A 27,306-nucleotide genomic window follows, 5' to 3' on the forward strand; every position below is an offset into this window, starting at 1 on the left:
AGGTCCCTGTCTGAAATCTAGGCACTGTGTTGGGCTGGGAACTTTGTGCTAAATCTTTTCGTACTGTACCAAAAGCACACTTTTCCCCTTTCCTTGAGTTGTGCAGGGCATAGCTTAACAATCATGGCAAATTAGGGAGGCTCTCTGGATCCAATATGCAAACACCTTGATCAGTTCTGACCAGTCTGTCCTTTGCTACCAGAAAAATGTTTGTCAGGGGGATGAAAGTTCTCCTCAAAGGAGAAAGATTTAAAATGTGGGAGATCATCTGTTTGACTTTTTCTTTTGTATCTCCAGAGGGGTCTGAATTCAGATTATCGTTCAGGATCTGGTTGTTCCCCGTATATTCTTGTTGCTGTCCCAGGAGTCTTGTTTCCACAATTTTGTTTGGATGTAACATTGTAATTGAACTGGACGTGAGGCCCTTCCCTATGCTTATTAAGGATGTGTGTGATTACATTTTATCAGTGAGGATAGAAATGTTAATTATTTGTGAGGTCTACTGCCAAGCAGTGGAGAATGTTCTTTAAAGTGCCTGGGCATTGTTTCCCCCAGGAGGGTGCAGGGTTTGTGTATTTTTGGCCAGTTGGTTTAAAAAAGAATACAAAAAACATTAACCTAGGATATTCTCTCGACCCAACGGGCTGACAAGTCAATACTTTTGTCCCCATTCCCGGTACCACATAAAGACAGTCACAGGAGTCTTTTTGCAACAAAGCTATGGCAGAACTTCTGCCACCTGGTTGGACAATTCACAAGCTATTACTGCCTTCCAGCGGAATATAAGCCATAAAAGGCTGTTACAAAGGACAGAGTTGGTCACAAACACATGATTTGAAACTGGTATGTCTGGAAGTGGGCTATAGAAGGATTACTAAGTTGATCAGTGTGGCTAAGATTCATGAATGTCTGCATGGATATTCAAACTAGAACCTTGGACTTGCCTATTACGGTGGCAGACTCTGATAAAAACATAAGTATTGCAAATTGTAAATGTTTGGTGAGATATGGTTAAGGCACTGAGGTAAATGTCATGCATCCTCTTTCTAACCTGCAAACAATGTAGTTGATCATCCACGTATTGAGGATACCATTTAGGGGTTAGCCTTACGGAATCAATAAGGAAGCATGATGGGACAGCATTCATAACACTTAAAAAGAAAGTTGTTTTGAGTATCTGTTTGCCTGCCTTTTACACCTTGCTTGAATGAAGAATCTTGCAGTAAAAAAAACAAAGGAAGATGATGTGTATTTGTCATTGTCTAAAGTGCTGCATGCCACATACGTGACTACTTGGAGTTAGAACAGTTAGCAGAACTGTCAACAACATTAAACAAGTGTTGCCAAAGCCAGTAGGTCTCGCTTTTGGACTTATTGACTTATTGACTCAGTGGTCTTTAGCTAAGCTGCACAGCAATGCACATGCATGGCAAAAGAATTTTTAGAAAACATTGGAGGCAGTTGGCTGCATCATTTTGAATACATGCTCACCATGCATTCTCACCTACAAAATGAAGCAGTTGCACTTCTTTCTTTGTAGCTACTGATCAGAGATGGGTCAGTAACCAAAAAGAAAAATAATTTGAAAGCATTCCTTAGTGAGTGTGGGGAAGAAACAGGGTAAGCGAGCAGCAATCTGGGGCATGTGGTGGGACGGAAGCTACACTGGCCATCTGTTTTGAAAAAGGGGATTAAACTTTTGCCCCACTACCAACTTAGATCTAGTACAAACACGAATAGACTTATATAAATATATACGCAAAATCAAACTTGCGAAGACATTTGCAGAAGTTAAGATTAAGGAGACAAAAGATTCACCAGGATTTGGAGTATAATTTGACAGTATCAGATAAAGAAACTTTTACTTTGGTGAATCTAGATATAATACCAGGAGACAAACCATTTGAAGAGACTGAAGTTGTGGTACCTTTGGGGGCAGGCCTCAACGGAAAAAGACCGCAATCCAAGTTTTATCCGGTATTACCAGTGGGAAATAAAATTGAACTGTTTGCCGAAATGGTAGTTCATGATTTATATAAAAAGTGCTGGTATAAGGACAATCTAACCCTTTTGGAGAAACAGGCGCTTCTCCAGTTACAAATGGATACCACAGTGGAAATTAAGCCAGCAGATGAAGGAGGCAATATCGTGATACAAAATAAACAGGATTATGTGAAAGAAGCCATGCGGCAATTAGCAGATACAACGTGTTATGTACTGATTGGTGGTAACCCATTAACACAATTGAAGGAGAAGATTCAATCCTGCATTACAACATGGGAGGACTTAGGTCTTATCGATCAGGATGAGGCTAAATACTTAAAAGTGGAACATCCAATGATCCCAACAATGTATTTCCTCCCCAAAATTCATAAAGATTTAACACATCCTCCAGGAAGACCGATCATATCTGCCAATGCATCTTTATTAGAACCAATGTCAGATTACATTTACTTTTTTCTAGCACCTTCAGCAAGGAATTTGAATTCTTATTTGCGAGATTCAGGGGATTTATCACAACATCTGGAAGGCATACCCTGGCAAAACACCTAGAGATTGGTAACCATGGATGTGGTTTCACTTTATACAAACATTGAACATCACATAGGGATTCAGGCATGTAAATTATTTTGGAGTCAAAGAAACATACATTTGTTTCTCTCAACATAATGACATGCTGTTGGAAATGATTAACATTTGTCTTACCAATAATTATTTCCTTTTCAATCAACAACTGTATCTGCAAATGAAGGGTACAGCGATAGGTTTCTCTTTTTCTCCTAATTTAGCTAATTTAACAATGGGCTGGTTTGAACAGTGGGTTGCATGGACAGAAGAAAATGAGATATACCAGCAAAAGGTGGTGACCTGGCTTAGGTTTATTGATTTATTCCTTATTTGGGATGGTACAGAACAAGAATTTGAGGCGTACTTCAGGATATTGAACACTAATATAGCAAATTTGAACTTTACATATGAAATTAGTGCTATACGGGTGACATTCCTAGATACAGAAATTTATATAAAAGGTGGATCAATTCAGACATTAAATAGAAAAATAACAGCTACTAATTCAATATTACATGCAAAGAGTTTTCACCCCCCTAAAACAAAGTGGAATATTCCTAGGGTGAATTTCTTTGAATAAAGAGAATCTGTTCGGAACCTCTGGAATGTGATAAACATCTTAAATTGTCTGAAGACCGATATGCAGCTAGACAATATTCAAACAAATGCCCAACTCAGGCTAAACAACGCTTGAATCAATTATCAAGAGAACAGTTAATTCAGAACACAAATCATCCCCTGAAACATGATAAACAAACAGTTGCGAATTATAACCACGTACTCACAAAGTGCTGCACAAGTTCGCAAAATTTTGGAGAACCATTGGCCAATATTATTAATGGATCCTATAATGGGAGAAATTATGGGACAATACCCACAAATGACATTCAGAAGAGCACCCAATTTAAGTGATAAGTTGACACAGTCACTTTAAGTCTAAAAAACAAAATTGGTTACAGAAGTCGGGATTTTGGAAATGTAGTGACTGCAATGCATGCAAAATTGCGAAGAACAAGAGAGAATATTTTACGAGCACTGGAGATGAGATTGATTCGACAATATTTGACTTGTAAAAGCTGATTTACAGTGTGTTATTGAGTGTCTTGTGGTTTAAAATACATTGGCTGCACGATATGTGAGCCTAAAAAGCGGATTCTAGAACATGTCTGAGCAACAATAAATTTGGACAGGAGTTATGCTACTGCTAGGCATATGTAACAAATACAGTAGCAAATGGGAACTGATGAATTATTATGTAATTGATCAAGTAACAAAACAGGAACTTGGGGGAGATAGAGAGAAGAAGCTGCATCAGTTGGAATCCAGGCATTTATTATACATTCGTTCTTTAACTCCACTTGGGCTCAATCAGGATGAAGAGTTATTTGTACACTTATAAGGACAATGATAATCTGTTATTGGCCACAGCTTTTGGAGCTAATAGGTGGGAGGCATGCACCTCCTTATGGTTATTTTGCTGCCTTTTTAATTCATTTTTTTTGTTTGGTATTCACATGGTTGAACGGAAGTTTGAATATGACAAATACCACAAACAAAAATCCTTCGATACCCAGATACAAGGTAGATATAAATCCTGAGATTTCAGAGGTTTTAGCCTAACTATATATACCTCCTACTTTTTTATTTGGGGAATGATTCGATAAGCACTTTCTGATATGAGGTTAATTAATGCGATAATATAATTTAACTCTGACTTATATATTTGTTTGACTTAACATACAAAACTGGCAACAACATTAACCAGAAGTCATTGCAAAGGCATTAGGAAAAAGCATGAATACCTTTGTAAAAATTTGTATATATTTTTTTTTAACAGAGTTCCCCATATTGATGAGTTTAAAACATTTTGAGACATAATAAGAGGGATTTAGGTTAGTTTTACAGTTTGTTTTTGTGGTTTCTGTTGCATATTTAAAGCGGTAGAGGGGTGCACAGGAAGTACCTGTGAACAAGGTCTGGTTAGACCTAAACGCATCAGGGGATTCCTGAGGACGATAGATGGTCTTTGATTTAGTCAATTAAAGTATTAAAAAAAAGGAACAACTTCAGAGTGCGGTTTTCTTTTTGTAAATTCAAAAAGATCTAGTGAAAATTTAATACGGGTGTCCTACTGAAGAACCGGCACCACCGTGAAATGAGAGCGCGCCATTCTGTACAGTCTTTTTTTTATATATATATTTATTTATATACACACACACACACCTCCCCACCCCAAAGGTTTACAGGGACGTTCCAGTAAGGCTCACATTTCATACATACAAAACAACAGAAATTCAGCTGTTAGTTATTTCAGATAACTATAACGTGTACCCTAAGGTACCTAAAACTCAGGCCTCCGCCGTGCAGTTATCTCATCAATAATTTTATTGCAAATGTTAGTTACATCAATGGTGTTCTAAAAGGTGTCATAAGTGATGCAATATCTCGGGTACTTAGCAGTGCATGATGAGGGCACAAGTTAGCTATTTGAAATAACTTAACAGCAGAATTTCTGTGGTTTTGTATGTTTAAAATGTGAGTCTAACTAGAACATCCTTGTAACCTTTGGGTTTTTTAAAGTTTTTTTTTTTTATTTTATTTTTTTAACATAAAGTAATTTTAATGACTGTTAATCCAACCTCCTCCCATATCCACTCTAAAAACACCTTAACCCCCCAAAAAAACTATACCCTCCCTCAAAAATCACACTAAACCCTAAAAATTCCCTTGCCACCCAAAAAACCATACCCACTCAATCCTAAAATACCCCTTGCCAGCCAAAAACCCATACCCATCATAAAACCGTATTACTCTTGCCACTCAAAACCCCATATACACCCCAAACCAGTGGTTCCCAACCTTTTGACTTCTGTGGACCCCACTTTATCATTAATGGAATCCAAGGACCCCCACTGAATCATTGGAATCTGGGGACCGCTCCCTTACTGAGTAATTACTGAAAGCTGGGGACCTTATCTGTTAATATTTACTTTTCTGTGCCTTCGCGGAACACCCCCCACACTCCCGGGGTCCCTGGACCACAGGTTGAGAACCACTGCCCTAAACCCTAAAATGACTTTTGCTTTTCAAAAGCCCACACCCTCGCTCAACCCTTAAATGATCCTTGCCACTCAAACCTCATACCCACCCATACGCACCTTAAACCATAAAATTACCCTAGTCGCCCAAAAACCCATACCCACCATAAACATTAGAAATGAGTTTTCCCATATATATTTACTTAATACTTTCTTGTAAAACCTTTACAACGAATATGCCTTTACCATTCCTTCCTTGACAACGAAATGAGAGGTGAAGGCATATTCATTGTAAAGGCATGCGTGGTAATGTTGCATGCATGGTAAAGCCTGCGTGGTAATGGAATGCGGGTTCAGCCTTCGTTGTAAAGGCTGTTTCCCTACAGCACTAACCATAATTTTTATGACAAAATGAACCCCCTCATTTTGTTCTTTTCTAAACTAAATCTTTTAGGTTCTGCCAGTTTGATTCAATCAAGATGGCTTCAGATATGCCACACATTTGTCATAAGACTGTTAGCACTCTAGTTCTTTAGAACACTCTGGGAGGCTGCAGTAATACACAACGCAATCAGCCGACATACTGCTTCTGTTGGAAATGCATGTTTTACTGAGTGTCAAACTTCATTCTCGTGTCTGAGAAACATAGTGTAAATTTACAGAAAATATGTTCATTTTAGGTTCTTGAGCACCTTCCATCACCTCTATGGGAAAATCTTAAAACTGTTTACAAAGTACTATATTTTGGCAGAATGCCATAAAAGCGTAAATAAAATGCAGACAGTCATCAAATATCAACAGTTAAGGTTATATGCATGATGGAAGTAAAATCACAATTGGCTAGGTCACTCGCTTGTCCTCCAGAGGCTGTACAGCTGATATTACTTAAACAAGAGGCTTACAATCCTTGGGCTCAAAGGCAGCTCGGTGGCTGGCATCTGACTTGCCTTTTGCCTAATTCTCCACATGTATAGTAAATACCTACAGCAAAGGCTGAGCTTTGTTTAGTGTCTGATTTTAAGATATACAGGGCCTCGGCGTATCTCCTTACCCCTAGGTTCCGGCAAACGGGACAAGCTATTTCCTTCTGCCCATTTGGTAATTTGGGCAACAAAAAAAAAGGCCGCGCCCTTCAGTTTCCTCTTTCGCCCCACAGGTGGGTCAGGCTTGGCTTACTTACTACAGAATGCTTCACATTTAACATTAAAGGAGGCAAGTGGTAAAGTGCCAAACCTAAACTGTAGGTACAGCTTCCTGGCTTGTGGCGGTTCGATCTCATCAAGATACTGCTCGAATATAAAAGCATCTTTAAAAATCAAAAAATGAGTTAATAAGACTACCCCGGACAACATACTCCTGCAATTGACACATTAAAACTGTCTATATTTCCCCTTTAGAAATTGTTTACTAATTGTGCTGGTCCCCACAGGATCATCCCCCAAATTGCCACACCCCATCTTGACCTGAGTGTCTTTGCCAAACTGTATCCAAGGGAGATTGGATAAGCCAACAATAACTGACTTCATTCAGCCCTTCACAGTACGACATGAGCTCTTGTGTCGACCAAATGTGTATCTAATAGAGGATTGACCTGATTCCCATCACCTCTGAAATTGGCCTGAGGCCCAAGCCCAACCAGAGGGTCTACGGTGGGGTGGGGTACGTACCGGTGGTCCTGTCATTTGACGCCTAATGCGGTTCTCCACAAGGAGTAGTTTACCTGGGTGCTTGTGACCCCATAATTCCAATCATATAGAGCTGATCCTAGTGCCTGCTGTTTATAAATTTGCATCACTGGGGATAAGGGATGATAAAGTGACCTATGTAAAAAAATTGTTTTTTGGAATGCCAGATATAATGTTTTATTAAGATGAAGTTGACTTATTGAATGAATAGTGATGTATGTTTTACTTACTATGTAAACGTCTGGCCAGGACCTCCGTGTTTTGCAGTATTTTTGGCCTGCACTCATCAATATGTCACCACCATTCCAGCTGCTCATAAATTGCCAACCCAAGGTACTTGCATATCGCCACATGTTCTGAGGGGACCCCTAGTAACTTTTAGGGTTGGATCAGGTGGAGGGACTGGTTTAAAACCATGTACCTCGTCTCTGCTACATTTCATTCCAAACCTTTCTGGGTACACATTCTCAAAATAATGTGGTGTGGCCTCTCATTGTAACAATGAGACTGCTGGATAAGGGTGACAGCATCACTGGATTGTGGGGAACTGAGCCCATTTGCACACTGTGTGACAACTGTTGGTCTAGCCCTTCTGGCCAGCTAGCAGTACCACACCAGCACCCAAAAGTGGTAGCGATTTCTGGCAGCCGTGCGCATGACATTCTTATTTCTCAAGGAAATCATGTGATGTAACAGTTCTCATCCTTTCCTCTGTTACATTAGTCTCACATGCAACGACAAACACGAGCACAAGACTGGTTCAATGTATTTTATTAAATTAACTGCATTCTAGATAAAATGGCATGTACTGCAATGGTTAGGACAATGAAACAATAGAGCGGTGACAAAGAAAGTGAAACAGGAAAAGTCACACCATAGTGTCAAAATGCTAAGTATTAGAATTCCTACCTACACCACAAGGGTTCTAAAATAGATCACAGCAGTGTTAATCCTAATCTGTCCTTCAGGACCCCTGGGAAGACACCATCCCCATACCTGAATATGGTAGTAGTGAAGAGGGCTGTAGGTCTACCAAGAGTCCTCTCCCATGTAGGCGGAAAAGACGTCAAGTCTCAGCAGACAGCTGCAATGATGCAACAGCATGCAGTGGCAATTCCTAGCTGGAACTTCCATCTAATGTATAGGGCAGGGAGATGGTTTATAATAAAACAGCTGGTGTTTTAAGAAAACTTCCCTATTGTAAGAATACATTTCCATGTAGTGGCAGAGATTGTGGTGTTCCACTTTGTACTGGCAACAAAATTGTGTAAAGCCTTGAGCAAAGCACAAAACGAAATGTCGAGCTATAAGGCATGAAAACAGTTTCTAGGCTAAAAGTGTATGAGATGAGCGATAAAATATCACCTCAGAATGAAGCTTCTGCTCATAAAATAACATTAATTAGCACTTGGCAAAAGGGCCCAAGCTTCAGGCCTATGGCTAAAATAAAATGCCCATTAAATACTGCTAAAATAACCTCACAACAAGTGTAGAGCGTTGTGCAGCCCTATGGGTGATTTAGATAGTAATAGTGTAATCCGCGAATATTAGGGTTGAAGCCTTAATGTTAGCAAAACAAGGGGCATCTCCATCACATAGGGTCAGAAAGGAGATTAAATCATTAAAGCGTGAGGAGGGTAGGGACTGTGACACAGCTCTGCCTAACTCCTCTGCCAACAGTAAAAGGTTCTGTCAGCTCACCCTTTTGGCCACGGCGAACCTGTGCATAAATTGCTACGAAGCTTTATAATAATGGTCAGAAGTTCGTTGGGGATCCCCCCCATTATCAGCCAGGACCCGTTCAGAGTTGTACTTGTGACCAAATCCAAACCAAGTCAACAAATGCGACAGACGCCCTCCGCCCAAAACCACAGTTTTCCAGAAGATAAGCTGTAGTCTAAACTTGATCCACCGTGCTAGTACATTACAGAAAAACATGGCTGAAAGAGAGATGGTATTTCTTTTTCATCCATCCAGGAAAGTAACTGGTCAAGAAGGAGTCTACTAAACCCTCTCTGTGCGCATTCAATTAAGCTTATCGGCTGATAGTTGCATGGGACTACGGGAGACCATTTCTTATGGATAGAATTATCTCAGCCCCTGCCGGTGGATTGGATCCTCCTTGCAAAATTGAATTAAACATTAGAAGCTAGGGGCTCAAAACAACACGTTCTCCTAAAAAACAGGTGGGCCCGTATTTTGTACAGCCCTGGCACTTTGGGACTATCTCCGCAATTGCTGATCTCACTTCCATCAGTGAGATCTGGACTACGACTCCTGTAACCCTTTGTCTTCATCCCACTGAGTGGTTCCCAAACTCCACTACAGGTGTAACAGTGCATTCAGCACCATCCACAGCATATAATTTAGAAAAATGGGCAACCCAATCTCTGGCGTGAACATTTAAGTCAATTGGGGTAAAAATCTTCCTTATTTCCAATGGAAACAAAGTTCCAGAAAGCACGCTGGTCGTCCAGCCTAGCTGCTTCGAGAAGGCCCTCCCGGTTTATCATTTTGCTCCCGTTTTGCCTTTGATGGACTTCTTATGCCTCCCTTTATCTTTTATAGCACCTTTATCCTGTTGTTGTATATCAGTCATAAGGTCTGTCCTGGCCATCCTGCAGGATTTATTGTACCAAGACTAGGGAGGCCTTCTCTTAGCTAACCTTTTAATGGTGACAAAAAATAGTGTTAGACGTATATCGAGAGTATTGTGGATAGCGCAGACTACATCTAAGTGGATCTCCTGATCTTTTATTACAGTCCTCAGCCTGAAGCTCCTCTAGACTATGCACATCAAGCCTGCATACTTTGGTTATCTGCCCCTGTGAACTGGTTGTGATGAACCCCTTAACTTTCCACCTATGAGAGTTGTAACTTACGGTCAAACGGCTCATCTACACTGGACCTCTCACTCCCAGCTGGAAGCTCAGTGTCTAGTATCAGAGCATTATGATCGCTATCGTTCCTATTGAGTATCACCATGTCACTTATGAATGACCGCACCCTTACATCCACCAGAATGTAATCAATGAGGCTGCTACCTGGCACTCTATTGAATGTGTGCTTCCCTTTCTTATCAGTGTGTCCTAATATTCCCCACACGCAAGCCCTGGTTTATTGTTAATGCATTCATTTTAAGTGCCCGAGGAGACCACCTCTTTATTGGTGGGATCCTCAGCTTGGGAATGAACCAGTCACTTATCCTCATCCTGGGTAAGTGTGATTGCGCTGCCATCCTGGGGTTTACCTTTGTTGAAGTCCCCTGGAACTAACTTCAGCACTCCTCCGGGGCAGTTTCCATATGAGAATTCAATAGCTTAATGGTTGGGGAAACACAATGATTTCCTTAGCTAGATAGATACAGAAATGGATGTAAAAACTAATGGTACACGGAGGATGTCCTGGGAGGAAACCTCAATTTCTCGGGCCCTACAAATAAGAGCTGTGCTCACCCAAATTACTAAGCTCCATGATGGTCTTTTCCTTCCATTTGAATTAGCTACTTGGCAGACTTAATAGACCATGTTTCCTGGAAGAGATTAATCAAGTGTAAATCTATAAACTCTGTATCCTCCAAGGACTCTGCTTTAGAGACTAGGCCAGCTATATTCTATAGCAAGTTTCACAGGGGAATCTGAATGTTTAACTATGGGATCGTCGTGGTAGTTAGGATTGGATGACACAGTCCAACTAGTAGGGGTTGGGCTTGCACAGCAGCTACCAAGGATACATGTACACCTTTGCCCTTGACCCCTTTGATACTAGAAGCATCCGTATTGGCTCATTGGCCTGGCACTGATCATCTGGAACCTGTACTACTGGGTCTTCTAAGCTTCCTTAAAATCTACATTATTCCAGCCCCCTGGCGATATTTGTATCTGCAGCAGTTCATGGCTCAACAGAGAGGATTCCCTGTATGTACAGTTGTGAGATCATGTAAGGCCCTTGCAGATCCGAAGCTGCAGTTTCAATACCCTAGTCAACCTGGTTGCCAGCCTTATTTGATATGAATCCCCCATCCCAACCTCAGTAATTACAGTGCTGGCCGTGGGAGGTGGAGCTGTATGAGTAAGTCAATCTACCGCCTGCTAGAGCATCAAAGCGATTGGAACGGGGATTCCCAAGATGCCAAGTTGGCTCGCTTGATCTTTTAAAATGGCCATCATCCACTGACCAAGATGAGTATGACTATTACAACCACATGTGATGCACCTCTGGACATAATCTGATTTATAAAAGTAGCCCAGTGGTTCTCCTTTCCAGCCCCCTAAATCCCTAATAAACTTTGCACTATCTGAGGGGGTTCTAAAACTAACCCCTATACAGTCGCCCGACGGTCCACCGGGCATGGTTCCAGCCTGCCCACCCTGCGAGTTAGTAATATATGGTTGACCATAGAAAGAGGGAAGTTCCTATTCCAGGCCAGCCAGTTTAAACATTTGTTGGTTTGTTAGTCCTGGTCTTCCCTCTGGTTCTCATGCACCTGTAGAACACCTGCTAAGATCGCATTTGGGCAGGATGCAGGCGGAAGGTTTATAACGGGTTGCTTCTGATAAGAAGTATGCGCTTTCATCATACCTGTGAGCCCCCTTCTCTGCCATGCAGGTCCCTATGTTTCCTGGTCCAGCAGCGACGTTGTCCGTGCTTTAGGGACATGCTCTCGGTCAGTCCAACAGGGGTCGAGATGGCATCAGTGCTGTCTTTCCAGGGTTGTGCAATGCTGGGCAGTAGAACCTTCTAGTGCCAGTCTTGTCAAGCTATTCTACTAAACACTGTTTCAGCTACAGCAGTAGGTGAATGGGGGAAGTTTAATTGATTGGCACTGCAGCTGCTTAATGTCCCCTATCCCCTTATCCGTAGCTGTCAATCAAACCAATATTGAGGAAAGTTTACCTTGCACAATGTCATGGAGCTTCACCAGACAGGCCTCCATTACATCATTCACCCATGATGGAGTGTGCACGACCTCTTCCCAGCCTGGGCTAGTAACATCCTGGAAAGCACAGGCTTGGAACGGACTGTCTGAGCTAGTAGTCTTTTTAGCCAAGGCATGACGTATAGCCTGTTTGGAATTTCTGATGTGCCACTGACATTCCTTCGGGCGTGCCTCAGCAGCAGAGGGAGCTTGGATAGGTGAACGTCTGGGGACAGAGGCCAGCACCCAGGGACAGCATCCGGTCTATGCTCGTTGTGGGAGGTGGGGTTGGGGCAGCCGGGCCACCTGAAGCCTTTCTTTCGCTCATGTTCAATGTTTATTTTAAAGCGCAATGTCTTGGCTAAGGGCAAGAATGGGATAGAAGGTTGTTTACATGAGAACAGTGCAAGCCAAGCAAGAATTCAGACCAACAAAAGTCACACTGGACGGTTACATTGTTAATCAATGCACGTTTCACCCCCCCAACCCCCAAAGAACTACATCAGTGTTGGCCCAGCCACAGACAGGAGCACACGTGCTCACTCTGGTGCAGGCACACACCTGGGAGCGTCCCGCGCCATGGAAGGTGGGAAGCATGGGATTACAGGTTGTGGTGGCCCCTCCTCCTGCAGTGCTAAGCAGCTGGAGGCTGGGGCGGAGTCCCAAGAATACCAAACTCCTTCCTCAGGTTACCTGAAGCTGTTAGTCCTGTGACTAAGAGTCGTGGCCTCTTCATAACATTCTTTGCAGTCGACTGTAGCCACAACTATCTTGTCTGCCCGGTGACCTTAAACAACCCCTCACTCCCGTGAAGCGCTGCTGGCAGAGTTTGGCAAGTGGGCAGAGGAGTGATGGACCTCCTTTTGTCTTGCAAATAACCTGTACCTTCTGTGGGCAGAGCTCCTCCATAAATAGGGGCGGGACGGTCTTTGTGGGTGGGAAAACCGTGTTCACTCCAACATGATTCATGAAACTCTAGCTGGATAAAATCACCTTGGAGTACACCACAATTCCCAAAATTTTGTATGTTACCATCAACAAATGATTTGTATTGTAACTAAAATTTGTTTTTATTCCTTTCTGTGACCCTCAAAACCTGCCATTCACTATAATGCATTCCAATCGGGTGTTATCATGTATATTGATCCCAAGATGCCAGCTCTTCCTGGTTAAAGTGCTGACAGTCGGATCTCGCCATGAGACCTTTGCTTTGGCTCTTCCCAGATATACAAATTTGGATTTCCTTTAATTTCTCCTAAACTAGTGAACTGATTTACCCGAAATAAAAAGCACAATCTGCGGCCTAAAATCTAGCTTTCTGCCAAATTTGGTGTAATTCCATCCAGCTGTTCAGCATGTAGTAGTGTTCCTTTTCGGGAGAGCACGTCAGGGTAGGTTCCCTGCAGACTGCCGTCATCCACAAATAGTGACCGCTTTCGGCATGCTACTTCCCAAGGGGCCCCCCATGTACCAAGGGATGGGCGACCATTAGAGGTTTCTGACAATTAGTGAACTTCAATGTAAGTGACTATGATTTGTTTGACATTTTTGCAAACTTTCGGTAATATAGACAGGAGAAGTCTTATTATGTATTGGTCCTGAAGAAGCGTCATAGGATCTTGTTAGACCACTGTACGTGAAACATGTTGACCATGTCCTAGGAGCCCGACGATAATCTCCTTAAGCTCCAGCACCATGCAGAAAGTGGTTGAGCATTATTCCTCATTTTACATTTTCCTTCTGTTTTTAATCTTGGTCCCGGTCTTATTCCATTGATTAATTAAATTGACTCGCTCCTATTAAGACTGGGAACCAATTTTAGCTTTCACTCTCCTGCCAGGATTAGCGCCTGACCGCAACACCAGGTCTTGTAGTGTCCGCTACCACGGCTGCTACCTAAAAGATCTCCGGCAAAGAGCCCCCTTACGGGGAGCCCGTCAGACATTGCAGCGCCGGTTTGACGAGGAGCTACCCGATGATGAAGCATGACATCCTCTCGGATGTGTGAGGGCTCTTGCTCCTGAACTTTAATGTTCCCCTAGTGAATATATTTTTCCATTTGGAACAGTGTACACCTTTTTTGCATGTAGTGTTCTACTCTCAAATAGGAATTAACATGGGAAACGCACTTTTTGGCACCCCACCCTCCCCCCGCAAATGTCCCCCCAACTTTTTCTCTGCCCCCGCTTGATGGATCACCCTTAAACATTCCATGCGCAACAAGAAGCACCAGCACATCTTTTTTGGCAAAATAGTGACGATTCATCAAACTAAACCAAAGATATAGGCAAGTAGGTTAAAAAGTGTGCGTTTTGTGGCAGTGTCTCCTAGACCTCTCTTCCAACTGTGAAGGAAAAAATACTTTAAAAACATGAACGGCTCATGGGTCCCACTGTAAAACTCTATATTGTGCTTCCTCTAGATTTTTTTTTTTTTAAATTAACATACATATTGTAAGGAAATGCCTCCTTGGCATGGTTACCCCCTGACTTTTTGCCTTTGCTGATGCTAAGTTTTGATTTGAAAGTGTGCTGGGGCCTGCTAACCAGGCCCCAGCACCAGTGTTCTTTACCTAACCTGTACCTTTGTTTCCACAATTGGCACACCCTGGCATCCAGGTAAGCCCCTTGTAACTGGTACCCCTGGTACCAAGGGCCCTGATGCCAGGGAAGGTCTCTAAGGGATGCAGCATGTCTTATGCCACCCTGGGGACCCCTCACTCAGCACACACACACTGCTTGCCAGCTTGTGTGTGCTGGTGAGGACAAAACGAGTAAGTCGACATGGCACTCCCCTCAGGGTTCCATGCCAACCTCACACTGCCTATGCAGTATAGATAAGTCACCCCTCTAGCAGGCCTTACAGCCCTAAGGCAGGGGGCACTATACCATAGGTGAGGGCACCAGTGCATGAGCACTGTGCCTCTACAGTGTCTAAGCAAAACCTTAAACATTGTAAGTGCAGGGTAGCCATAAGAGTATATGGTCTGGGAGTCTGTCAAACACGAACTCCACAGCACCATAATGGCTACACTGAAAACTGTGAAGTTTGGTATCAAACTTCTCAGCACAATAAATGCACACTGATGCCAGTGTACATTTGATTGTAACATACACCCCAGAGGGCACCTTAGAGGTGCCCCCTGAAACCTTAACCGACTATCCGTGTAGGCTGACTGGTTTTAGCAGCCTGCCACACTAGAGACATGTTGCTGGCCACATGGGGACAGTGCCTTTGTCACTCTGTGGCTGGGTGGAGGTGCTTCACACCTCCCCCTGCAGGAACTGTAACACCTCGCGGTGAGCCTCAAAGGCTCACCCCCTTTCTTACAGCACCACAGGGCACTCCAGCTAGTGGAGTTGCCTGCCCCCTCTGGCCACGGCCCCACTTTTGGCGCCAAGGCCGGAGGAGATAATGAGAAAAACAAGGAGGAGTCACTGGCCAGTCAGGACAGCCCCTAAGGTGTCCTGAGCTGAGGTGACTCTGACTTTTAGAAATCCTCCCTCTTGCAGATGGAGGATTCCTCCAATAGGGATAGGAATGTGACCCCCTCCCCTTGGGAGGAGGCACAAAGAGGGTGTACCCACCCCCAGACCTAAACACGCCCTTAAATTTAGTATTTAAGGGCTCCCCAGAACCTAGGAACTCAGATTCCTGCAACCTAAGAAGAAAAGGACTGCTAAGCTGAAAAACCCTGCAGTGAAGACAGAGACACCAACTGCTTTGGCCCCAGCTCTACTGGCCTGTTCTCTCTCCCCCCCCCCCCCCCCCCCCCCCCCCCCAAGACACTGCTCCAGCGACGCTATCCTCAGAGGACTGCCCTGCTCTAGAAGGACCAAGAAACTCCAGAGGACAGCGGCCCTGTTCACCAAAAACTGCAACTTTGAAACAAAGCAGCAACTTTGAAACAACTTGCGTTTCCCGCCGGAAGCGTGAGACTTGACACTATGCACCCAACGCCCCCGGCTCGACTTGTGGAGAACAATCACTTCAGGGAGGACTCCCCGGCGACTGCGAGACCGTGAGTAGCCAGAGTTGCCCCCCCTGAGCCCCCACAGCGACGCCTGCTGAGGGAATCCCGAGGCTCCCCCTGACCGCAACTGCCTGCTCCTCAGATCCCGACGCCTGGTAAAGACTCTGCACCTGCAGCCCCCAGGACCTTAAGGATCCGAACTCCAGTGCACGAGTGACCCCCAGGAGGCCCTCTCCCTTGCCCAGGTGGTGGCTACCCCGAGGAGCCCCCCCTTGCCTGCCTGCATCGCTGAAGAGACCCCTTGGTCTCCCTTAGAAACCTATTGAAAACCAGACGCGTGTTTGCACACTGCACCCGGCCGCCCCCGTGCTGCTGAGGGTGTACTTTGTGTGGACTTGTGTCCCCCCCCCGGTGCCCTACAAAAAAAAAACCCTGGTCTGCCCTCCGAAGACGCGGGTACTTACCTGCTGGCAGACTGGAACCGGGGCACCCCCTTCTCCATTGAAGCCTATGCGTTTTGGGCACCACTTTGACCTCTGCATCTGACCGGCCCTGAGCTGCTGGTGTGGTAACTTTGGGGTTGCTCTGAACCCCCAACGGTGGGCTACCTTGGACCCAAACTTGAACCCCGTAGGTTGTTTACTTACCTGCAAAAACTAACAAACTCTTACTCCCCCCCAGGAATTGTTGAAAATTGCACTGTCTAGTTTTAAAATAGCTATATGGGATTTATGTGAAAATTGTATATGCTATTTTGCTAATTCAAAGTTCCTAAAGTACCTTTCATGTGAAGTATTACATGTAAATCTTGAACCTGTGGTTCTTAAAATAAACAAAGAATATATATTTTTCTATACAAAAACCTATTGGCCTGGAATTGTCTGTGTGTTCCTCATTTATTGCCTGTGTGTGTACAACAAATGCTTAACACTACTCCTTTGATAAGCCTATTGCTCGACCACACTACCACAAAATAGAGCATTAGTATTATCTCTTTTTGCCACTATCTTACCTCTAAGGGGAACCCTTGGACTCTGTGCATACTATTCCTTACTTTGAAATAGTGCATACAGAGCCAACTTCCTACACATATGCAGTGATGAGTTTCAGAGTGGACATTGAATTTTTTTAGTTCCAGTAAAGGTTGTAACTATTTTTAGGGTCGAGCCTGCGTTGCATGCGCTAGCGCATGCGTATCGCAGCAAGACGCTTTAGGTATTAGAAAAGGGCTTGGAGCCCTGTCGACGTCACATCAGTGTTTTTCATTGGTTCGTGGCTTCCCTATTAAAATTTGCTTGCTTTCATTAGTCGAAGGCATGCATACGTCATGCCTTTTGCAGTGGATACCCCTCCTCGAGTGCCTTACCAAGTACAGAAAACATGCGAGGCTCGCTGTTTTCTGTCCGGCTCGTGGACTTTTTTTCTCTATTTTCCTAGCGCGATTTCGCTTGGCAGAAGTAGAGCGCTTTACACAGTTAATTGCACTTTTTCGGGTTTTTGTACATGAATGCACTTTTGCCGATAGGTTTAAAGTCTGGTTAGGAGTTTACAACGCTATCAGCTCTAAAATGAGCAAACGCGAGACCCGTTGCATTGCAAATGCTTGTTTTAAGGTATCTTCAGGGTTTATATGCAAAGTATGGACTGTGATGAACCACTTGTGGTATCATGGTCGCTGTGATCTGCCATAGTCATTTGCAAGTGCATTTTTCCTTTATTTGCACTTGTACTAGCGGTATCAGCACAACATGAAATGTTGTGCATTGAGTTTTGTATAAAGGAGAAACGTTTAACAGGCTTTTTTATAATTAACAAGTTAGTCAGTTTTTATATCAGAACGATATACTTTGTTAAAGTTGTCTCTGGATTCATTTTATGTATGATATTAAAAGGTTTTTTCACTTTTTTTAGGAATTTCTTCGGTGCCAACCTCATCACCCATGGGACCTCTCGCAGGATCACCTGTCATCTCTGCCACCAACAGCCTGGGGACGCCTGTTGCAGCAACTGCTGGTGCACCACAGTAATGCCGGCATCTCCTGCTGCCTAAGCAGTGGAGTGTGGGGACTCTTCGCAAGCTCCACGTCGGAGCAGTTGTCCATGGATTTATAGTAGTTCTGTCATTATATCTTAAAATAATTATAGGATGATTTTTTTTTTTTTTTTACATGAACCTTTTTTTGTATTTTCACATTGGCCCCCTGTCTGCCTAGGCAGCAAGAAAGGGCCCTCCAACAAAAGACTTTGCTTTTCGTTAAAAAGTGGAAATTCTTCATCCAAGAGCAAATATTTTTTTTCTCCTCCCACCTCCTCCCCATTTTCTGGTCTCCTTTAGGTGGGATTTTCTTCATGCTCTCTTTTGGTCTCACCTCGTCACAGCTGTTTCTAATTTCTCTCTGGAGCATCATGGACAAATCTGCAACTCTTTGCATTTTTTTTAAACAATGGTTTAATTTTAAAGCCATGCTCGGAGGAAATGGGGAAAACCCAAGGTCTGGAAATGTGACCCAAAGTGTCAGAGCTACTGCAGCAGGTTTCAAGCAGTGCCCTTCTAATGTGAAATGATTCTACTCCCCACGTCCTTTCTGCCTCAACCCATCCTGAGAATGTAGCTTGCCTTCCCCTCCTAGAATGGAATGAGTGCTTGTGTTCTCTCCATGACTGAATCCTACCACTTCTTGCCTGCATGTTTTTTTCTTTTAATTTAAAATCTATAAACTGTAAATCCTGTTGACATTGGAGAGCAGGGGCTTCTTGTTCTGTACACAGTTTTATCTAGTGTAGCCCTCTGTGGGATGAACATGAACCTAAATTGCCCAGTCCTACTCTTTTCTTTGTTTGTCGCAGGGTTTCAGTATTTTTGTTTGTACCCTTTATATGATGGTCCGAGGTAGGTGGTGCCAGGAGCCATTATGCTGAGATTCTGCGGTGCCCAAGCCCCTTTCATTCAGCGTTTTGGATTGTGCAGGCCTGTAAATACGCTCGGACAGCTGGGAGGAGCTTGCAGACAGACTTCGCCATCATTGGTAAACTCTGAATCCTCATGGGGAGGGGGCGGGAATATGTGTTCATCCCTGCGTACCCGTTCTGTAAATAGACACCTACTGTCCTCCACTTGTGAAAGATCCAGTCATGGACTTCTTTGGTGTAAATAAAGGTTTGGTTTTATTTATCATAAGTTATGTCTCCTTGTGACATGTTATCTTTCATTGCCCTGGCAGCTCACTGGTTGTATTCAGGATCATTTAATTTCACGTAATCTGCTGGTTGTGTAATGTCTCTATGGATTTGAATGGCTCGATACTTACAGCTGTGGATTTATCATCTTCCAGATAGTGCCTGACCGGATCCAGAGGTTTTTGTAGAAGTGTTCCTCGGTGCCACTAGGTGCCGTTGTGAAGCTTCAAGCTAGCTCTGCATTTCCCCAGAAATGACTGAGGCGACACTTGCACATGGAGATCAGTAGTTGACCTTTTGCACTCTTCAATGCAGATCTGAAGCGCTGTTTTCAAACAACAGATTTACTACAACAGTATGCTAATGAACGATGTGCCCAGCAAAAAAAAAAAAATGGTTTCAAGCCATCCTCTGGCTCCATGAAAAAAGATATTGGTCGTGTATCTGCACAAAGTGCCTGTTTTGCTGAGGCTCCAGACTCTACTGTCATGTGACAAGTGTGCCTTTCTGCTCTTAAATGTGATTGAGGTGAAGGATGTGAAGCGCTTCATTGTCAAGCATTAGAGGAGGTCCCAGTCTACCTGATTCAAGTCATAAGTCGAATTCTAGACATATGCCCAAGAAGACCAACCCAGACTTGACAAGAAATCACCAAAGCTGCAAGATAGAGCAAGCTCTACGGTGTCAATATGATGCAGCTCTAAAACAGGTGCCAGTACAGCCCAAACATCCTAAACCATCTTTGACCCAAATAGCTGCTTTTGTAGAGAATATACTGCAAATCTTCAGTATGTTTCAGGATCCTTCTGGCGTGTCTTTCGGCCTAACAGAGATGCAGAGGTCTTCAGTTTAACCTTCTGTCTGCTGGTTTGTGATTTTGCAACCTACAACAACTCTGTCCCGATATTCCACACTGGCATCAAAGTCAATGCTGGTTTCTCCCTGTCATTACATCGTACGATGCTGGTTTGTCCTTGACATTGAATCAGCCGATGCCATGTCTCCAACCTCAAACTGATGTTGGCCTGTTCCCGGCCAATCTCATACTATAAAATCGCAAATGTGCAACCAGTTGGTATGCAGTCAGACTCTAATCCAAGACAACTACCACACTGCCAATGCAATCCGAGGCTTGTGGCTCTCTTCGGCTGATCCAGTGCAGGGGACACTGTCACTCAAGGCACTGATGATGGTGGGGATAACTTACATCCCACTCATTATACTGAAGTATTGTATTTTAACCTCCAAAGTGCCATGGGCTAGATGTCCTCGGAATCAGAGCTAGATTCGCCACATGGGCTGCCATTGGAAGAAAGTGTTTGCCGTGGTGGTTCAGTGGGTAGCTGAACCTCTACACTTGCAATATCCTACTAGCGAGAAACGTGCAAATCTGTTGACTGAGGTTTTTCCACCAGGGCCAGCTTCTGAGCCGTTAATGCCTTTCAATGAAGTAATTGATAATGCCCTTGAAAGGGACTCGGCCCAAGCATTGCTTATGCTCTCAGATCAGTCTACCTGTGGTTGGGCCACCAACATTTCCTAACAAAATATCCTACACCTGAAAGCCTGGTAGTTCAGACATTAACAAATAAGGTGGAACCAAACTTATTTCCAACTAATCTACTGGACAGGGATTCAAAGGAATTGGTGCCTTTAGAGAAAGGGTGTTTTCTTTGAACTGCTTAGCACTCTAATTCAAATCTATCTCCTGAAAAGGTACACCCATATATTGTAGGATTTAGCCAGTGACCTTTTTGCCAGCCTCCGAGCACCTAAAGACCTCTTTAAATGCATGCTATAAATAATGGTCGGGATGCTGTGAAGTATTTGCCCTGAGCTGGCCTGGACAGTATTGATTGCAAAGGCAGATTATTGGCACTCAACAGGTGGCAATTCTGGATCAGATCAGCCAGGCTTTAGGAAAACGTGCAAGTGTCCTTTTATGGACACTGCCCTTTGATGGATTGAGGTTATTTTGTGAAAAGGCTAATTTGGCTCTAGAAATATTTAAATAGTGCCGCCACAGCTATGTCCTTGGGGCTGCTATTGCCCGCTAAGCAATTTCCACAGGCAGTTGAGGGCTAGCCTACCTTCCCAAACTTACAGAAATTAAACCAACTGTTTAAAGGCCGGGGGCATGGCAACAGTTTAAATTGTTTGCATGAGCAGGGGCACCAGTCCACAAATTCCTTGCCCTCTACTGCACTGGCTAATAATAAGTTTGTACTCTAAGGCCTTTGCTTGGCCGTGGTGGGCAGAAAACAGCATTTCCTTCCCAGCTGGAGATCAACCATGTCAGATAGGCGGGTCTTCCCAGTTCAAATTGGGTGTGCCTTGCCTTTCATTTCTTCACCTTCATAAGTTCCTCCTTTGTCAGAACGCCTTTCAGAGAAGTACTTCACAATCCTCATGCAAAAACCATTAACTGTCAATCTTCACCTTGGCTCAGGTTCTTTCAGCTTGGAAAATTAGAGACTGGCAGGCTGCCCCTGGATTTTCAGGGGGCTCAATGATATATCCATTTGACTGCCACATTGGCGTTAACTGAAGTTGTTTCTTTTTACCATGCTCCCCTTTAGCCTTACCTTTCCTCTTCGAAAATAAATTAATGTGATGGTGGTGCTCGCCACTCACCCTCAGAGTTCAAGCAGCAACCTCCAAAGGTGGACTGCAGGCTGGTTCCCCCCTACCTCAGCTGGCTGTTCCACCGCAGTTGTACCCACTGTAAGACAACTTGACATTTTGAGGTTTTCTATCAACAAACCAGTCATAACTGCCCATGTGGATCATTCCATTCATTGGGGTTGTCCTGGACCCTTTGGTGTTAAAGCTTTTTCTGGCCTTTCTATTGCAACAGCTATTCAAAAACAATGATATAATCCTGATGTTTTAGCTCAATCCTGACTCTTGTTAAGGTTGACTCTCCTGCTTCTTTGTCTGTTTGCGTATGCATCCTCCTCGTCTCAGATACCAGATGGTGCATGCATTTTCTGCAATGAAACCTCCTATTTTAGTGAGCTCAGCATCAGAGCATGGTCTTTATTTCCATTGGGATTTCACAAGAAGCTGCTTATCGTCTGTGGTTTCAGACAAAGGTCACCCTGTTCTGAGCAAGATTTTATTTCCTCCCAATCCATGCTTCAGTGTTGTGACAAATGCCTTCACATCCTTCCGGCCGTTCATCACACATATACCATGTAGTACTGCAACAAACAGGTCAGAGTGAAGTCCTCTGATCCTTTTCCAGGAGGCTCTGTCTACCACGAAGAGGACCCATTGGTCCAGCCACCTCCAGATGCAATTACTTATAGGGTCCCTGAGTGCCAGAGTTAAGAAACTGAGCAGACGTCTTCTGGCAGACCATTGGTAATATCTGTCCGAAGACTGACAGACGTCTCTGACCAGTGGGTCTTTGCCCTGACTAGACGTATTTATCACTAGCATTTTATCACTAGCACACATTGTCAGTAATTTTACACATTGTAGTTTACTCCAAGGCTTTCACTCATAGACTCGTTGTGGTTGTAATTGAACAAAATACTGTTCTGGTTTCCACCGCAAACTCTCCTTCCTCAGATTCTGAGGAAGATTAGGAAAGACCAGGTCCTTTTAATCCCTCAGACTAGGCCAGAAAGCTGTGGTACCCAGAGTGCCTGCACATTTGTCCTCTGACCAGACTACTGCTATGGGAAGACATTCTATGTGAGAGTCTCCACAACTTAATCTTACATGTGTGGAGATTGTCAGTAATGGTACGCTTTTGACTTGTCGACCGACGTGGTTAATGTCCTCTTTTTAGCAAGACACTTCATCAATGTGTACTCTGGACTTTCAGATGTGCTTTTGTTTCTCTAATTAGCTCAGCAAGGGTCTATGGTGGGCAGGTTGAAAAGTTTGTCTGCCGTTTCAGCCTTTCTGTATTTACCCAGTTGGCTTGCTTGTTATGCAGTTCATAAAAGGTTTGACTCCGGTCTCCTAAGCTGTCCTTGAAGCCGCAATGGGACCTTAACTTGTTCTTGATGTTCCTCATCTGCAGCCCCCATCAGGCCAATTCACCACTGCCCCTTATGACTGTTTACTATAAAGACAACCTTCCTAATTGAGTGCTTGCTTAAGGCACCTGCCAGGTGGCAATGTGGGTGTCAGTGCATGCGTTTACGAAGCACTACAAGAGTGTGATCTGGCAGGAAGGGCACTTCATCCGCTTGGTGCATTTTGGCCCGAATCCACTTTAGAGACAAAGCGTCTTGTGATGTGTAATATCTGCTCCAAAGGTGAGGAATCCAGGTTTAAGACTCCATCAGAAGAACAAGTAACTTAAAAGCTCTTTCGGGAGGATACTACTGCAGATTCCTCACTGCCTTGCTGCATCCCCTTATTGTGGAGTGCCCTTTTTCACATATAAATAATAAGGTTCCAAGTTAGTGCTGCACACTGTCCTAACGCTGTTTTGCACTGTCTGAATGTGTAGAAAATTGCAGTGGATGAAATTGACATCACATTGCAGGAGTGCCACTTAAATGCAGCTACACTTCATCTCTAGGGGTGGTATGGAGCCATTGTGAAGCTGTACAAGCACACCTACTGACCAATCCAGTCTGGCACCTGGGGATGCTCTGAAGATGAGGGGCCTGCGGGTAGTATCCACCAGAAAGATCATTATCGAGCACATGTAACTTGATCATTTGAGAGCTGTATTTAAGCAGTGTTGGTATCTGTTATAGGTGAGAGGTCTGTATCTACATGTTTCAAGCGTGTGGAGCAGACTGCTTATTCCTTGCAGTACTCTGCTGCACCAGTTCAGATCAGAGACTTCTAGGTGGACCGCTTGGGGATTTTTACTATGTTCATTCTATTCCCTTTCTGGTGGATGCTATTCCCCCTGGGGCCAGACTTGATCCACAAGCTTTTCCAGTAATTGGTCGCACTCATGAGTTATGCAGTCTGACTCCACAGTGGCTTTGTCCTGCCTCTGTAAGTGGCAGTGCCAGGACATGTGTGTATATATATATATATATATATATATAGGCACCATCCCTTAGTGCTGACATCAGTTAGGGATAAAACATTCTGCTGCTTTTGACGTGCTGCCCCAGAGCAAATCAATAACTATGATGGAGTGAACTGTCTAATTTGAAATCTTATTAAACATAGTTAAACACGCCTCAGAATGAGGTTGGGGTGGGTGGTAAGGAATCTGATGTTTAGATGGAGAACCTACCAAAAAAAGTCCAAAGTCTACCGAATGTATGTCACTTCTCTTTTGGATACTTTGAACGGCAGGTTCCTTCACTTTTGAATAAGAGACCAAAGTACTTGTCAAAGGTCTGAACAGTATTTCATACCAGAAAAGCCTGCAAGACTGAGCAGGCAAAATAGCCCTATGATCTTGCCTGGTGACACTAGATCCAGTCTGGTGCCTAGGGTAATTCAAAAGGTGAGGAATCTGCATTTAGTGTACCCACCAGAAAGTGTTAGACGGTAAGTAGCATGTTTATCTTCTCCCAGGCCATACATTGTGATGCCTTTTGTGCATTTTTTTCCTCATACAAAAAAAAGTATAATTCAAATAGAAAAGTTTTGAAATGTAAATTTGGATTTTTAAGGGAAGTAGTGAGTTATCTGCATGGAAAATAAATTAAAGGGAGCAATATGAATAACGACAGTCTGGTCGAAAACATTTGGTGCATTACATTTTGTAGTTATAGCGATGCAACTGCAATCAATACACTGGGTAAACACTAGATATAAAGCACCTAGAAATGTTATCAGTCTGCTATTGAACAACTTAAGGCAATAAGTGTTTTGTTAGGTTCAGAAGAGATCATTCCACCATTAAGTTTTATTACCTGAAGCAATTTTCTTTCCAATGTAGATGGATTTATCCTGGGGATCTACATCCATTGTTTTATTCGAAATGTGAGGATCTTTTGGAGAAGTAGGGTTTTTATTCCAGTAGATGGTATTGAATATCCTGATTTAAAAATGTCAAGTTCAACACTTTTGCCTTGCATGAACCAATTACGTTTTTTATAGTCTAAATCTCAATCATTTGTAGCTGACCCAGTTTGAAAGAAAACGCATTCTGAAAACATATAGAATTTCAACATGTTCAATGTAAAAATACAGGAAGCTGAAAAAATATTCTGTCCGCGTCTACGGATCAGTGCTTTGCCAACTGATCAGTTGGTGCACAGTACATTTTACTCATATACATTTTCAGTAGAGGAAGAAGAGCAAAGAGCACATTATCAAATCGAAACTCAAGATAGACCAAACGAGCAGGTGCCTACCTCTTCTGAGAAGAATGAGAAAAAGACCTAAAGAAGTGACTACAGTAAGGTAAGGTGGGAAGCTGACTTCACTAACTCTGCAGTTACAGCTTTACAATGCCAGTGTTGTTAAAAGTTGCAGGACAGGGAATGTGTTGCTTAAAGGGGGAAATCCCTCACCTACCCAGCAGTGGCAAGGTTTCGTAGGGCCCCTTTTCATCTGGCTGTGATAAGACACCAATGTGGGCCTCCATTCATGCAACGTTTGCTGAGCTTTTTCAATGTATAGGAGACTTTACTATCTTTTTTTAATTAAATTTTTATTTTTTTATTTTATTATTTAGGCAGTGTCTAGTTTCTCAGATGGCTTGCCATAGTTGGGGAAACAAAGTGATGAATGTTTATTTCGGACAGTGTTTCATTCGTCATTGAAGGAGGTAATATGCAAGATATGCATATACCACCTCGACCTTCCCCGATGGCGGTTTGGACGTTGCCACTCCTGATGCTGCCTGTGCCCCCGGTTGACATTCACCCCATGCTCATTGCAGACACAGAGCTGGACTGGCAACGCAGATTCAGACTTCGACAGGGACCGTGGTTCCTATGTCCTATCCTGACCCTTATTCTCTTGGGTATGGGTATGGTAAAGATTGCGAGGGGTTGCTGGACCCTTTGGAATACCAGCTGGAAGATCCCAAGTACTGTTGGATGGACCTGGGTGAAGCCAGTGGTCTGGACACTTCTCCTGACACTGGCATGCTTTCTCCCCTTACTATGGCTACAAAGGGAGCTTCCTATTCAGTGGTGGTAAGAGCAGCTGAGGTCCTGGGCCGCAAGTTGCCTTCAGTGGCGGACAGGACTAACCTCCTGACAGAGGTACTTCTGCCTAATGCTTCCACTTCTGAACCCCTTTTACCCTTTAATGAAGCCCTCACTGATGTCCTGCTGGGGACCTTGTTCAAACCCACCATAGAGGCGTCTGTGAACAGGACAACTGTCCGCCGCCATAGACCTGCTCTAAATGACCCACTGTTCCCAACTCAGCACCCGACCCCTTAGAGCTTGGTTATCCAGGCCTCCACATCCCCGGACGCCTTCCCTTCTCCACCCCCTGGGTAGGGAATCCAAGAGGCTGGATCAGCTTAGGAGAAAAAAAGGTTTCTTCCTCCTGCCTGGCATTGTAGTCTGTGAACACCGCTTGCCTTTTGGGCCGTTATGTCCATAGTTTATTTGACATGGTTGCGCAGGTGCTGCCAGAGGTCGCAGAGGAGGCCCAGGCCATTCTCTCCCAAACTGTTGCTGACGTGAGACACAGCAGGGTTCACAATTTGATGTGGGCTGGATATGACACTCACTAGGCAGATTGATTGCATCAACGGTGGCCGTGAGGCGCCACGCCTGGGTGAGGACGTCTGACTTTTTGGGGGATGTCCAATCTACACTTATGGACATGCCCTTTGATGGCACCCATCTCTTCGGAGCCAAAATAGACTCTGCTCGAACGCTTTTTAAGGAATCCCGGGCTACAGCTGGGTCATTAGGCCTTGCAGCTGCCCTCATCCCCCTCAGTATGCTTTTAGCCCCTTTTATGGTTACGGAAGGGGCGTCCAACCACGTCTGTTCTCCTCCAGCCACTGTCACACATGCTGCCCTGACTCTGTGGCTGGGGATG

The 27,306-nt window shown here is 43.9% G+C and overlaps 1 protein-coding gene across 4 annotated transcripts in view; it reads left to right on the top strand.

Moving 5' to 3' along the window:
• CSNK2A1 (casein kinase 2 alpha 1) overlaps window positions 1–19,360 on the top strand; it is a 99,761-nt gene extending 80,401 nt beyond the window's left edge. For all 4 annotated transcript variants that reach the window (XM_069243316.1, XM_069243314.1, XM_069243317.1 and 1 more), the window contains exon 13: window positions 18,094–19,360. In XM_069243316.1, coding sequence (XP_069099417.1) covers window positions 18,094–18,209 — 116 coding nt within the window. In that variant the 3' untranslated portion in view covers window positions 18,210–19,360. The remainder of the gene's footprint in view (window positions 1–18,093) is intronic.
• The last annotated feature ends 7,946 nt before the right edge of the window (window positions 19,361–27,306 follow it).

The sequence above is a fragment of the Pleurodeles waltl genome, chromosome 7 (assembly GCF_031143425.1).
Source record: "Pleurodeles waltl isolate 20211129_DDA chromosome 7, aPleWal1.hap1.20221129, whole genome shotgun sequence".
NCBI lineage: Eukaryota > Metazoa > Chordata > Amphibia > Caudata > Salamandridae > Pleurodeles > Pleurodeles waltl.